The sequence below is a fragment of the Pelodiscus sinensis genome, chromosome 17, assembly GCF_049634645.1.
Source record: "Pelodiscus sinensis isolate JC-2024 chromosome 17, ASM4963464v1, whole genome shotgun sequence".
Classification (NCBI taxonomy): Eukaryota; Metazoa; Chordata; order Testudines; family Trionychidae; genus Pelodiscus; species Pelodiscus sinensis.
In genome coordinates, this window is record NC_134727.1 from 7,856,215 (window position 1) to 7,870,371 (window position 14,157).

General features: G+C 41.5%; 1 protein-coding gene across 1 annotated transcript in view; it reads left to right on the plus strand.

Annotated features, from left to right (window-relative positions):
* The window catches only part of SLIT3 (slit guidance ligand 3), a 795,269-nt gene that overhangs the window by 754,532 nt on the left and 26,580 nt on the right, over positions 1–14,157 (plus strand). The window contains exons 31-32 of the mRNA XM_006115755.4: positions 703–943; positions 4,504–4,634. Of these exons, the coding sequence (XP_006115817.1) occupies positions 703–943; positions 4,504–4,634 (372 nt within the window). The remainder of the gene's footprint in view (positions 1–702; positions 944–4,503; positions 4,635–14,157) is intronic.

The following is a 14,157-nucleotide window of genomic DNA, read 5'->3' on the forward strand; positions in this document are numbered from 1 at the left end:
CCAGCCCACGGCTGTCCTGCTGCTCTCCCACCCCCAGACCTGGGGATGGGGGAGCACGTGAGTGCGCAGCACCAGAGGGAACCACCAGCTGTTTTTAAACAGCGGGCAGTTCTCTCTAGCTGTCATGTGCCACTGGTGGGGCGGGGAGCAGAGACTTCACACGTTCCCCCATTCCCAGCCTGTGATTGGCCTGGAGGCAGGAGGAGCAGGAGAAGTCTATTCCTGCCAGGGTGCCTAGAGGGAACCTCCAGCTCATGATTCTCTCTAGGCACTCGGGGCGGGGGCAAAGACTTCACACACTGCCCCACTCCAGGCCAATCAGGATTTGTGGATGGGGGAGCACGAGAAATCTCCTGTCCCCACCCCTTCTAGGGTGGCCCAGGGCTACTTCAGAAATTTGTGCAGTGGGCCCCCCCTTTAAAAATGATTGCCCAGCCCTACTCTATCACTATTTATAGCCACATTAGAATGGATATATCCACCCGTGCTGCTCAGAATGCGACCCTATTTTCAGGCATGTAATTTGAAATGGCCTCCTCCAAATCTCTGTGAACACTTGGGAGTCACAATGCCATGTGGTTTATTAGATTTGGGGGGCAGGGGTCGCAATACAATAGGATGTTTGAATCTCAGATCCTGACAATGCTGCCTGATCGCTAAAGGGTTTTGATAATTACAGGTGCTTCTTTTTTCCCCTTAAAGCGGACTCTTCTGTGAAAATCCTCCGCCAATGGTTCTGCTACAGACCAGCCCTTGTGACCACTATGAATGCCAGAATGGGGCTCAGTGCATTGTAGTGCACCACGAACCAGTCTGCCGCTGCCTAGCTGGCTTCGCTGGCCAAAAGTGCGAGAAACTCATCACCGTTAACTTTGTTGGGAAGGATTCTTATGTTGAGCTGCCGTCGGCCAAAATCCGGTCTCAAGCAAACATCTCCCTGCAGGTATGTCACACAGGCGAGGTAACGGCTCATCTGTCAGCCCAGTGTCCTTCCAAGCAATAACCTGTAAGTGTTTTTCATCCCGGAGGAAGTGCCTTTATTGACCCACAGAATGTCAGATAGTTGGGGCCGTGTCTAGCAGGTGACGGTAGCGGCTCTGTTACTGTGCTGTCACATCATGGAGCCACTGAGAGCATCCTGGCCCTGGTTTGACCCCCAATTTCTCCACCTTGTTACATCCTGAGACTCGCATAACAAGGTGATATTAGCAGCTTAAACAGAGACGGTGTCTGCAAATTTCCTCGTCTGGCTGCTGATATAAGGGTTAGCCTTTCATCCTTCATCAGTCCATGCTTAACAGTGGGGCGTAGCATTGTAAAAAGAAGTTGCTTGAAATGACTTTTTCCAGAAATCAGACTACTCAGGCATTCCTGTGCATGTTCATGTAGACAAAAGTGTGTACATTTTGGTTAAATGTCTCCTTAGATCACTTCAGTTTGCTTTGTGTTTTGTGCTTTAGAAGATGATGGTTACCATGCCTCTCCTACAGTATTTGTTTCTATTTTCTGGATCACAGATGCTTTGGATTGGAGCCACTAAATCCAATATTAGATCCAGGTCTTTTACATTGCAATTACTCTTCCAGTGGCTGAGAGTAACAGAGGGAAATATCTGCCCCTTTTTACAGTTTGTAATGAAGAGAAAAGAGAGCCATAAAAGTAATCTGTGGTGTAATATATCTCTTCTATATTCCACTGGCCACGCACCTTAACTGTTACTTTTCCAGCCTCACCCTACGAAAGAAGAGTGATAGAAATGTAGCCGTGTTAGTCTGGGGTATTGTATCCTTTGGTATATATGGTTGTGACTGTTTTCTTCCACTATTTGATCTGAGGAAGTGGGTCTGGCCCACGAAAGCTCATCATCTAATAAACCATCTTGTTAGTCTTTAAAGTGCTACATTGTCCTGCATTTTGCTTCACCTACGAAAGAAGTGTGGCATTTTAAGTGATAAATGAAGATATGTGAGAAAGGGAGATTATCACATGTGTCTTCCTTCATTTTACTTTCTCATTTTTAAAAGGAAATGGCTTCTGATGTTGCAAATTCTCTTCTAGAACTACTTGTTAGACCATAAATTTGACACAGTCAGAATAGCAGTGGGAAAGACTTTGACGAAGGGACTAGATTCCAGTATAGAGAACTGATTTTTTTCTGCAAAGGCTAATTTAGAGGCTTTATCAAGTTTGTTCTCTTGATTGAAACAATATTGTAAATTGCTATGGCTGCCACACAAAAAAAATCTACAAATAAGATTCATGAAGGGTTTTGCCAAAAACCACAAAAGGGCCTGAACCCAAGGTAACTGAAGTTGCTGGGACTCTTTCCACTATCTTTAGTATTGGGCCTAACATTGCCACCACCTGTTTAGATTAATCTCTTCTATCATAGGTGAATTTATTTCAAACTAAAGGAAACATCTGGGACCATACGATCAGTATTTACCATTTATATCCAAGGCCTCAACTTCTGAAAATTCACAGTTGAAAATATAAATAATTTTAATGTGGCATGACTTGCTTAGCATCTTTTTAAAAATTGCCTTTTAAAAATAACAACTCTTTATTGTGATGCAGATAATGCTGAGATTAGACATATTATTTTCACCTTTTTATTTTTCCAACATTCTTTTATTTCAGATCGTACTCTCTCAAAAACTCTAAAAAGTCTGACATTCTCAAGGGCTCCACTGCACCATAGGTTAAGTTCAGAGCTTGGAACTCTTGACATTTTTCCTTCAAGTAAAATGTACAAGGAGAACATGTCTTCCAGCAATAACTCGAAGGCCAAGCCTGTTTATTTCATAGAACACACACAGATGGTGTTCTCAGATCTTATTTTCCAGTTTAAATATTGTTTCTCCATCTGTTAATTAATTGCCAAGAAAGTAAAATTGGGATAATTTTCTGGCCATTAAAAAGGGATTAAAGAGAGCCTTCTATTAAAACATACTCGTAAAAGAATGAAAATCATGCTCTGCTATGGAGCAAAGAAGAGCATTTGTTTAGATAAAAATAGATTGAAATATTTAACTGTTTAGTTTTGCTGCTTAACTGACATTAAAAAAAACCTTTTGCAATATTTGTTGCAAAAATAACCCTGAGACAAATTTTGTTCTCAGTACTTCCTCCCCAACATCTTCCACTGTCACTTTTAGAGGTACCTCATGGGAAGGTGGATTCATCATCTATGAGTTTAAGCTTTCTGGTATTTTTAGGACAGCAAAGATGGCAATCTAGGAGGGACTGAAAGGTTCTTATTTTCTGACTGTATGGATCTAGCTCGGAGATAACTAGAGTTGAGTGAATAATTCATAATGTATATAACCTATTGTGTACACTTTAGTTTCTCTTCATGGTCACAGAATAACCATGGTCAGACTGAAATTTTCTCAAATGTATTTGTTATGCAATTTTGATTAACTTAATTTACTTTATACATTGCCTTTCTAAATCCCTAATTCAAGCTGTTGCTTAGTAGGGAGTGTGAAATGAATCAAGTTCTGACAAAAAACAGTCATAGTTCACACACAGAGATTCAACAGAGAAAGGCTGTATTTAGAATTGTGCCCCTTGAACTCTTAAAATACAGGTCTCTACTATTTGAACTAAAGAGAGACTCTGGCTATAGCAGGTTCTTTTGTTTCAAGGCCCAGCTGTGAAATGACATTTCTGCCATTCCCTCATTCACATAAAGATCAGGGTTGATCACATACTCTAGGGAGATGCGAGGTTTTCACAACTGGGTTTTAAGTTCAAATTGCCAGTGACACAGCATTTCATTTCAAGGTGCAACATTTAAAATTCACAGCCCATGAGCATTTGCACTAGTATTATGCCATTGCACAAATGTTCAAGGACTGCAGTGTAAAGAGCCTAAGTAGTTACTTTGAAAATGGGAATGGATCTTAGCAGAACATTATTTGCAAATAATGACTCTGCATGACCGAGCTCATGATGGCAGCTGAATGGCCTATCAAATGAATTTAGCAGCTCCTGTCCAATACCTAGAGCCCACCTTGCAAAATTCATCACTACAGTCAAAACCTTTGTTGGCAGTCTTAGGAGAGACCCAGGGTACATCTACACAGCAACGTTAGTTAGAAATAATTAGTGCTATTTCGAAATAACTTAGTCCACATCTACACAACCGGCAGTTATTTCAAAATAATGGCAAAATACTGTCAAGCTAGAGGACTGTTTATTCCGACTCCTGTAACCCTCATTGTACGAGGAGTAAGGGAAGTCGGTGGAAGAGTGCTCTATTTCGAAATAAGTGCTGTGTAGATGCTCCCATTTTTTAAATAAGCTATACAGTTGATGTACCTCAATTTGCGTAGCTTATTTCAAGTTAAGCTCTGCTGTGTAGACGCACCCCAAGGATAGAGTAGGTGTGAATTATCCCCTTGGCTCATGGTCAGCGGTTTAGGCAGGAAGAATTTGCATTGCTACTGCACTTGTTATAGCTGATTTTTTAAATGTTCATCTGTTGATGTTTCATAGGTAGCAACAGATAAAGACAATGGCATTTTATTATACAAAGGAGACAATGATCCTTTGGCTTTGGAGTTGTACCAAGGACACGTGAGGCTTATCTACGACACACTGAACTCTCCACCCACCACAGTTTATAGGTAAGTCCTTCCTATTACAGGATACACTTTTCCCCAGAGATGGAGAGGTGGAACTTGCTATGAAAATCTTTGTCAGAGAAAGTGTCAAGCTCTTTTCTTTTTTACTTATCTGCCACAGCTTGGAATTTTTTTTTTCTTTTCAAATATCCATTATGATTCTTTCATCAACTAGAAATTTTTCGTCTTCACAAACAGCAAAATTAGGATGGTTGCATTAACTTCTGTTAAGAACTCAGTAGTTTATTATCAGATACTACCCAGTTGTATTTGAGTTATTGCTGTTATTTCTTATTTGGAATATAAGGAAATACTGTGATTTCACAGATAGTACCGTGTGGGATCTTTTGGCAAATGCAGACTTTATAGTTGTCCTTTGAAATCAGTTTCATCCTGTTGATATCTATAGTGAGCTCAGAACCTGAGACAGCAATGGAATATAATACCAGTGGTACACCTTTGCAGAGTGACAAAATGGGACAGGCAGAGATTGGTTTTGCTACAAAGCAGACATTCCTAAAACCTCAGATACCTGCATCAACAACAAAATAAAAAAGTTAGAAGATGATATCTAATGAATGTAATCAGAAGAGGAAGTGTGGCACAGGGTCATCTGGTCTCTAGAAACCTGCAATTTGGAATTTTGAACTCCAAAGGATGCACGAGCAAATCATAGTTCATTAACCACGGAAGAGAACCAAAGACTAAAAGGGTATAAACCAGAGGTGGGCAAAAAAATGGTGGCAATTCACCAGGGTTAGACCTGGTGGGCCACTATCACTGTATTTGCCAGTATCTCCGCAGGTACGGGCAATCTCAGCTCCCATTGGCCAGGAACAACAATCTACAGCCAATGGGAGTTTGCGATCCCCTGAACCTGCAGAGACAATGGTAAATACTACGGTATAGGGGCCCAACAGGGGCTAACTTTGGTGGACCAGATCCAGCCCACAGGCCAGTATTTGCCTACCCCGGTATAAACCATATCCAAAGTGGTTTTCTTTTATTAGGACCCTGGCTGCATTGCCCACACTCTATGCTTCATCAGAGTCTGCCCCAGACTGATTTTTCTAGTCCTTGGTCTGCCAAACTTGTTCCATATGATCATATCCCTCAACCTACGCAGAATCTTTTGAATTCTGTACTAGGGTATGTCCACACTACAAAGTTTTATCAACAAAATTTATGTCAACACACAAAAATTGCCAGAGGGCGTTCACAGTTGCTCCCTTTGTCGACAGATCATGTCCACACTGGGAGCATCATCATCGACTGTGTGAGCAATGCACTGTGGGTATGTATCCCACAATGCCATGTTGTGGAAAGTCAGAGCTGAGCCCTGCACATCTTGGGATTCTCCCTCAGTTCTCCCACAGCCTCTTCTGCTGCCAGGAGTGGCATCATGAGTAGTTTTGTGAGCTCTCCATGCTGTCAAATATCCTCGCAGCACAGCAGTCTGTTCCCCTCCCCCTGCAGCAGCAGCCTGCCTGCCCCTGTGTTCCAAATAGGGCAGAACAGGAGCACTCCATTTGTTTGCTCTTTGTTTGTTCCCTAAATTAAGCAGCTAGCTATGCTGTCAGATACTTCCCAGAGCTTTGAAAGGGGAAGGGTGCATGCCTGCACGATAGCAGAGCTAAATGCTGTGCAGAGCCATCAGGGCAGGCATTATGGGATACTGGTGGAAGCCAGTTCTGTCAAAAAAACAAACAGCAGAGTCTACACTGTCAGTCTGGTAACAATAAAGGGAGAGGGGAAAACATTCTCTTATGGGGTAGAAGTTTTTTGTGGCCAAAAGTGGGAGTTTTTTCCAACAAAAGACACACTGCAGTGTGCATGTTCTCACTGTTTTGTCACCAAAAGGCAAGTTTTGATGACAAAACTTTGTAGTGTAGACAAAGCCATAGGTGTCAAGGTTTGCCTGCATGGATGTCATAGAAGGATGAAGGCTTTATTTTATATGCTGGTTAGGTTACCCAGCCTGCCTTGCTTTTAAATCATATCACAGCCCAGCAACTTTATGTGCAGGTAAAGAGAATGATACTTAAATTTTTCTCCTAAAGATTTTCTCAGCACTTCATGTGAGATTTTAGTCCCCAGAAACAAGACAGATATATTATCGCCTCTGTTTGCAGTTGCTGTCTCTTCCTTTGGGGAGCCGAGATATACGTAACAAGGAAAAATAAATCAGTGGGCTGCTTTCTATTCTTGTGGTGTAAAGACTAATTAGGCAATGCAATGATATCAGCAGGCCCTTTACTGGAACAGGAAGGCCCGTGATTAGGTCTGTACTATTCTCACCACCCTTGGAAGGAACAAAGGGTTTTGTTAGTGATTTTCACCAGTGATGCAGGCTTAGTGAAAGAGGCATGAAAATTTACCCTTTATTCAGCTGCTAATCCTAATTGATTCCATGTTAGAGCAAAGCCAAAGTTGTTAAACAGTTTTGTGCCACTAATTAGAACATAGGGTAAGGCTCATTATCTGCAGACAGCACACGAGGTGACAGATCCTAGTGGGAGCCTGCTCTCAATTGTCTGTGGCAGAATGGTGTGGTGACAGGAGCTGTTTCCGACATCAGAGTGCTTTATGGATCCGCTGCCTCCTGGCAAAATTGCCAGAGATGTCAGGCATCAGTGTCCTCATTATTCCCGGGCCCTTCATATTGATCAAGAAGGAGGTCTCCATTCAGAAAGACACCTTGTTACCATAAGATTAATGGCCTGCTCTCTACGTTTTGCACCGTGTAATCTGTTGAGAGGGGAAAGCTGCTGGTTAATGCGATGCCCTTTCTCAAATGTCACCCTAATCTTTTATTAGTTTAAGGAGTATAGCAGAATGGGATTATCATGAAGCCTGATGGGAAAAGATTAGGCTGATTGAGAAAAACTGCCAGTAAAGAATGTCAAAAAGAGAAGTCTAAATGGATTAAAACCCCTGTTTCCATAAAGATGGGTGAGGGGGGAGATTCATGTCTCCTTAGATATATGGAGTTTAAGGTCAGGGGGACCATTTTAAATCACCCAGTTTGACCTCCTATATATACCACCAGCAATTAAATTTCACCCAGTTATCTCTATTGAGCTTCAGTAACTCATGTTTGACTAATACGTAACTTGTGTTTGGCTGAAACATATCTTCTATACAGGCATTCAGAAGATAGCTAGAGATAGAGAACCGACCACTTCCCTTTGTAGATTGTTCCAATGCTTAATCACCCTCATTGTTAAAAATTATGCCTTGTTTTCAGTGGTAATTTGTCTAGCTTCCAATTCCAGTCATAGTTTTATTCTATGCCTTTCTCTGCATATTAAAAAGCCTATTAGTACCTGGTACTTTCTTCCTGTGAATGTATTTGTATGCTGTAATCAAGTTACCTCTCAATCTCCATTATAATAAACTGACCAGATTGATCTCTTTAAATATCTCACTGAGAGGCATTTTCTCCAGCCCTCAAATGATTTCTGTAACAGCTCCAACGTATCAATTGTCTTCTAAGAATGTAAGCACCAGAGCTGCCCACGGTGTTGTAGTATCAGGTCCGCCAGTACCATATACAGAGAAGAAATTGCTTTGCTGCTCCCTTGACTAATATGGTCAAATGAGTTATTAAAGCACTTGAATATTCCTAGGCCCACATTAGATATGTACTGTCTGGCTTGGAGGAACTGTCTCCAAACTTTTGGGCCACATGTAGTCTACCATTGCCACCAAGTGCTGTTACACCCCAGAGAGGATATATGCTCGGGCAAGGATAAGCAATGTTTTCACTGCTGTCCTCTTTCAGAAGTGTCTACTGTGGGGGGAGTCTTTCCATGCAAGCAGGGGCTCGTCAGGAGACTCTTCATCAGCTGAGACTGCAGAGAAGATGCATTCCCTCAGCAGATCACCTGCTTTCCATGCTGCCAGCCCCTGTGCTATTCTGTGACCCTTAGGACTGTCCTGACTTTCGATAGGTCACAACAGGCCCACTAGCAGTCTTCCTACCATTGGTGATTCTGAGCCAGGGCCTATCTAGTCAAGTGAACATGGCCCAGTTGATTGACCACTGTTGAATAGCAATGAAAAAAAGATAATAAGAGACTAATACTGTATAGTTAACGCCCAAGGGAAGTAAGATGTTGTCTTGGTTTTCTTATCTGGTGATTTTCAAAAACTTTTCTCTGACTTGTCTCAAATGCCACGTGATCCGTAGTGTCCACACTCTCGCTCTTTTTTAATCTCATCCTAAATACCCATGAATGGCAAATTGCCTGCAATTATCTCCGTTTATCACTATATCTTTTAGAGAGTTTGTTTGTGTTTGATCAAGAACTCCTCCTAAACAGTAAGAGGTAGGACCACCAAATTCGGTATCCTCATATCATAACTTGAAGCTAAGTAAGGGTTTGATTGTGCCAGGAAAATGGGACGTGCCTGGAATGGGACTGCTTCTCATAAATCCAAACAGAAAAGAGATAGGATCACCAAATCAAGTACAGTCCTCAAAACAGACATAATTGAACGAATGCTGAAAGAGACTGAACAATGATGAGCTAGAAAAACAGGGTGTACCAGCAAATGGAATGCTTTTCAATAAACTTTACAGAAAAGAGATAAACAGATAAATTTGGCATAGTGATCTGTTTTGGCACAGCTAAATCGATGCTTAAGGTTTGAAAACTAAAAGACAATGTTATTGGAAACCAAACTGACTAAATCCTGTTTTGTTAAAATATAGCAACTGATATGAATTTATAGGGATGAAGGAAAAAATACACTTTATAAAATTTACACACACAAAAATTACTAAAAAAAAGGAACCGAACAAATTTTAACAACCCCTTTTTTAAAGAAATCTGAAATAAAAATTAACCTAATTAAAAATAACATTATATTTTTGAAAATACAATAATTTAAATAAAGCATGTACTTTTTCCTTTTATTTAAAAAAAACCTTGACTTGAGCTAAAGACCCGAGCAATACTGGGTAAATCTGCCAGTCTGATTATAATCGGCTCAGATGATTTCCCCCTGACTTTGAACCTGCTGTTTCATTGTATTTCAGAGTTGTGCCTTAGATTATTAAACCATCCTGCCAACTAATCATGGTTAGCAATGCTAGAAAGATGGGTGAGGAGTGCATGCTGGGTTATGTTGGGTTATTTCCCTTCTTTCTAGTATAGTGCCAGTAAAATGTTGTATTCCTCAAACGGTATTGTTAAGAAAAGAGAAATTTATATCTATAAATAAGTTTGAACTTCACTGTACCTGCTTTGGACTTTTGAGATGACATGCTTCCTTTGGGCTGCTACCCTAGAGGATTAATCAAGCAAGGTGAAGCAAAGTGATGGTTGCTTGCTAGCAGGCCAAAGGAGAGTAGCTTATATTGTCTGCTGGACACATTGCTTTGTTGTTGTGCTTTCTGGTTGAATTAGGGAGAACCCATTACAGGATCTTACTTGCTCCCTTCAATGGATTTAAGTAGAATTGTAATGAAAAGTTAGTAATGAAAAGACTAATTGGCTGTTCATTCTGGACTTACTCTACATTTCTCCACTATTGCTTTATGACTTGGATGGAAAGGTCAAAGTTTGAATTAATGTTTTCTTGAGAACATTCCATAAAATCAGGTAAAAGTCAGAAAATAATTCATTGTATGAGATTATACAAAGTATATTGTCATTTATCACCAAACAGGAAGGAGATGGAAGCTAATGTATGAAATTTGACCTTTAACAGAAAATCTGCCCTATTATTGGTGGGGATCACTTTTGAATACATAAGAGTGGCCATACTGAGTCAGACCAAAGGTCCATCTATCCCAGTATCCTGTCTGCCGACAGAGGCTGATGCTAGGTGCCCCAGAGTGAGTGAATAGAACAGAGGTAATCATCAAGTGATCCCTCTCCTGTCATCCATTTCCAGCCCCTTACAAACAGAGGCTAGGGACACCATTCCTATCCATTCAGGCTAATAAGTATTGATGGACCTAACCGCCATGTGTTTATCTAGTTCTTTTTTGAACCCTGTTAAAGTCCTGGTCTTCACAACATCCTCTGGCAAAGTAGTTCCACAGTTGGACTGTGCATTGCATGAAGAAATACTTCCTTTAGATGGTTTTAAACTTGCTACCTATTAATTTCATTTGGTGACCCCTAGTTCTTGTGTTATGGGAACAAGTAAATAACTTTTCCTTATTTTGCAAATTAAAAATAACCTGATCACTATGGCAAACCTGTTATAAAAGATCCACTCTGTAGAGAGGCATTGCTATTCATTGTTTCCTCTCATCACTTTAATTACTGTGTATAGCTAAGGAAAACAAAATCTGTTTATGAGCATTCTGGGTTTTAAAGTTAGATTGAATCAGTAAGATAGTCTATATATAACATATTACTGGTCACCCAGTAATTTCCTCAGTGAGGGGGGAGGAATTACTCTTCCTTTTTGTGTTACTGAACACTATTGAACCGAATAACAATTGTTGAACTAGAACAGGGGTGGGCAAATTCCGGCCTGTGGACCAAATCCAGTCTATAGAGTTGGTGCCTGGTGGACCTCCACTTCTATGTTTACCTGTGCCTCTACAGGTATTGGAGGATTGCAGCTCTTGTTGGCCGCGAATCACCATTTGCGGCCAATGTGAGCGGCAGGAAGTGACATCCTGTTCTGCCACACTTCCCGCTGCTCACATTGGCACAAGCAACAATTCGCTACCAACCAGAGCTGTAATCTTCTGATACATGTGGTGGCACAGGTAAACAGTGGCAGCAGCCCACCAGCGACTAACTCTGTGGGCTGCCATTTTTTTATTGCCACCTCTGAACTAGAGTGTGTCTTTCAGAAAGATAACCTGGCTCAGTTGAAAAACTGCAAGGCTGTGTCCAGACTGGCAAGTTTTTCCGCAAAAGCAATTGCTTTTGCGGAAAAACTTGCCAGCTGTCTACACTAGCCGCTTGAATTTCCTCAAGAACACTGATGATCTCATGTAAGAAATCAGTGCTTCTTGCGGAAATACTATGCTGCTCCCGTTCGGGCAAAAGTCCTTGGCTACATCTAGTCTGGCATGATTTTCCACAAATGCTTTTAACGGAAAAGTTTTCCGTTAAAAGCATTTGCGGAAAAGAGCATCTAGATTGGCACGGACGCTTTTCCGCAAAAGCACTTTTTGCAGAAAAGCGTCCGTGCCAATCTAGACGCGGTTTTGTGCAAAAAAGCCCCGATCGCCATTTTCGCGACCGGGGCTTTTTTGCGCAAAACAATACCGCATTGTCTACACAGGCCCTCTTGTGCAAATGCATTTGCGCAAGAGGGCTTTTGTCCAAACGGGAGCAGCATAGCATTTCCACAAGAACACTGACAATCTTACATGAGATCGTCAGTGTTCTTGCGGAAATTCAAGCGGCCAGTGTAGACAGTGTAGACAGCTGCTTTTGCGGAAAAACTTGCCAGTCTGGACACAGCCCTTTTTCGCAAAAGCTTTTGCACAAAAGGGCCAGTGTAGACAGCTCAGATTTGTTTTGTGCAAAAAAGCCCCGATCGCAAAAACGGCGATCGGGGCTTTTTTGCGCAAAAGCACGTCTAAATTGGCACAGACACTTTTCCGCAAAAAGTGCTTTTGCGGAAAAGCATCCGTGCCAATCTAGACGCTCTGTTCCGCAAATGCTTTTAACAGAAAACTTTTCTGTTAAAAGCATTTGCGGAAAATCATGCCAGTCTAGACGTAGCCCAAGTGATGATGAACTTATCACTTTCTCCTGCTGAGCTGTTGCAGTGGTTAAAACTCCAAATTGGAACTTAGGATTCACTTTTAAAAATCTAACTTCCAGCTATTGGATTTATTTCATGCATTTGTCTTCTAAAGTAAAGAGCTTCCTAATTTCATCTATCTTATGTTTCTATTATGTTCTTGATCCAGAGCATGACCTCATTCTCTGCCTCCTTCCTCTGATGTAAACTTCAGTGACTTCAGTGGAATAGTTCCTTATTCAACAGCTCTGAGTGAGATCAGACTCTTGCCAATAATCTGATAATGTAATGCTCTCCACAGTAACTAACTGACATGTTGCAAACAGACTGTCACTTCAGGTGAAGAATGAGAAGCAGAAGTCAGTGATCTTCTAAGAAACACAGAATGTGTTTTCATGCAAATTTCCTGGTAGCATTAAAAATATAGAAATTCAAATTATAATTATTAAATCTGGTTCCATCTTGATTATTTCTCTTTCAGTGTCTAATCTCAAATAATGGCAGGGGTGCTTAGAAAATGTAGAAGAATGTTTGGCTATGATCTACTGCATAAAATGTAAACATTTCATAAAATCACATTAAATAATCTACAAACAGTCTATCATCCTATTTACTTTTGGAAGGTTTCACTGAAACCTTTTCACAGTTGACTGTTGGAATATATACCAAATAGGAAATAATAATTAAAAAGTTAACAACATAACTTTTGGCAGCTAAATTGGCACACACACACACCCCCCCAGCATGGCTCCTGGGGGCAACTGTTCCCCCACCATCACCACCCCTTCTTGCTATGCCACTGAAATCCTGTTCATGGTACCAATGTTCCCTCTAAGATGAGGGGCAGTGCAGCTTCACAGGTGATTAACCAGTCTCACCCAGTCAGTCAGCTCTGTGCATGGAGCCTCTGATGGGGCGAGGCTGATTAATCACCTGTGAAGCAGTGTTGCTGTGCATCTTGGGAACACTGCATGGTACATGCCTCATGTAATTGGGTTATGATCTCTCAGATACAGAATTTCTTCCATCCCAAGGCTACAAGCAGAAATGGATTCTTTCATGCCCAGAAAAGGGCCCTCAAACTCCTGGGCTATGTCTAGACTGGCATGATTTTCCACAAATGCTTTTAACAGAAAAGTTTTCCGTTAAAAGCATTTGTGGAAAAGAGCATCTAGATTGGCACGGACGCTTTTCCGCAAAAGCACTTTTTGCCAGTGTAGACAGCTGGCAAGTTTTTCCGCATGCTTTTGCGGAAAAACTTGCCAGTCTAGACACAGCCCTGGAGTGTTACTCTGTGCCTGTTGTTGAACCTTTTTACAGAGTACAATGGTTGGTAAGTCAGAAGAGCATGGGATCTACCAGATCACAACCATCTATCCCTGTACACTGTGGCAGTGTCTACACTGGCGCAATCTTGTGCAAAAGCGGCCGCTCTTGCGCAAAAACTTGCTGCCTGTCTACACTGGCCACGTGTTCTTGCGCAAGTAAACTGACGTTCTAATGGATGAAATCAGTGCTTCTTGCACCAGAACTCTGACGCTCCCGCTCAGGAATAAGCCCTTTTGCGCAACTGTTATCGCGCAAGAGGCCAGTGTAGACAAGCAACATGAATTTCTTGCGGAAGAAAGCCCTATGGTTAAAATGGCCATCAGAGCTTTCTTGCGCAAGAGCGTGTCTACACTGGCATGGCTGCTCTTGTGCAAAAGCACATCTCTTGCGCAAAAGCACGTGCCAGTGTAGACGCTCTCTTCTGGAAGAGTTTTTGCACAAGAACTCTTCCACAAAAAAGTTCTTGCAC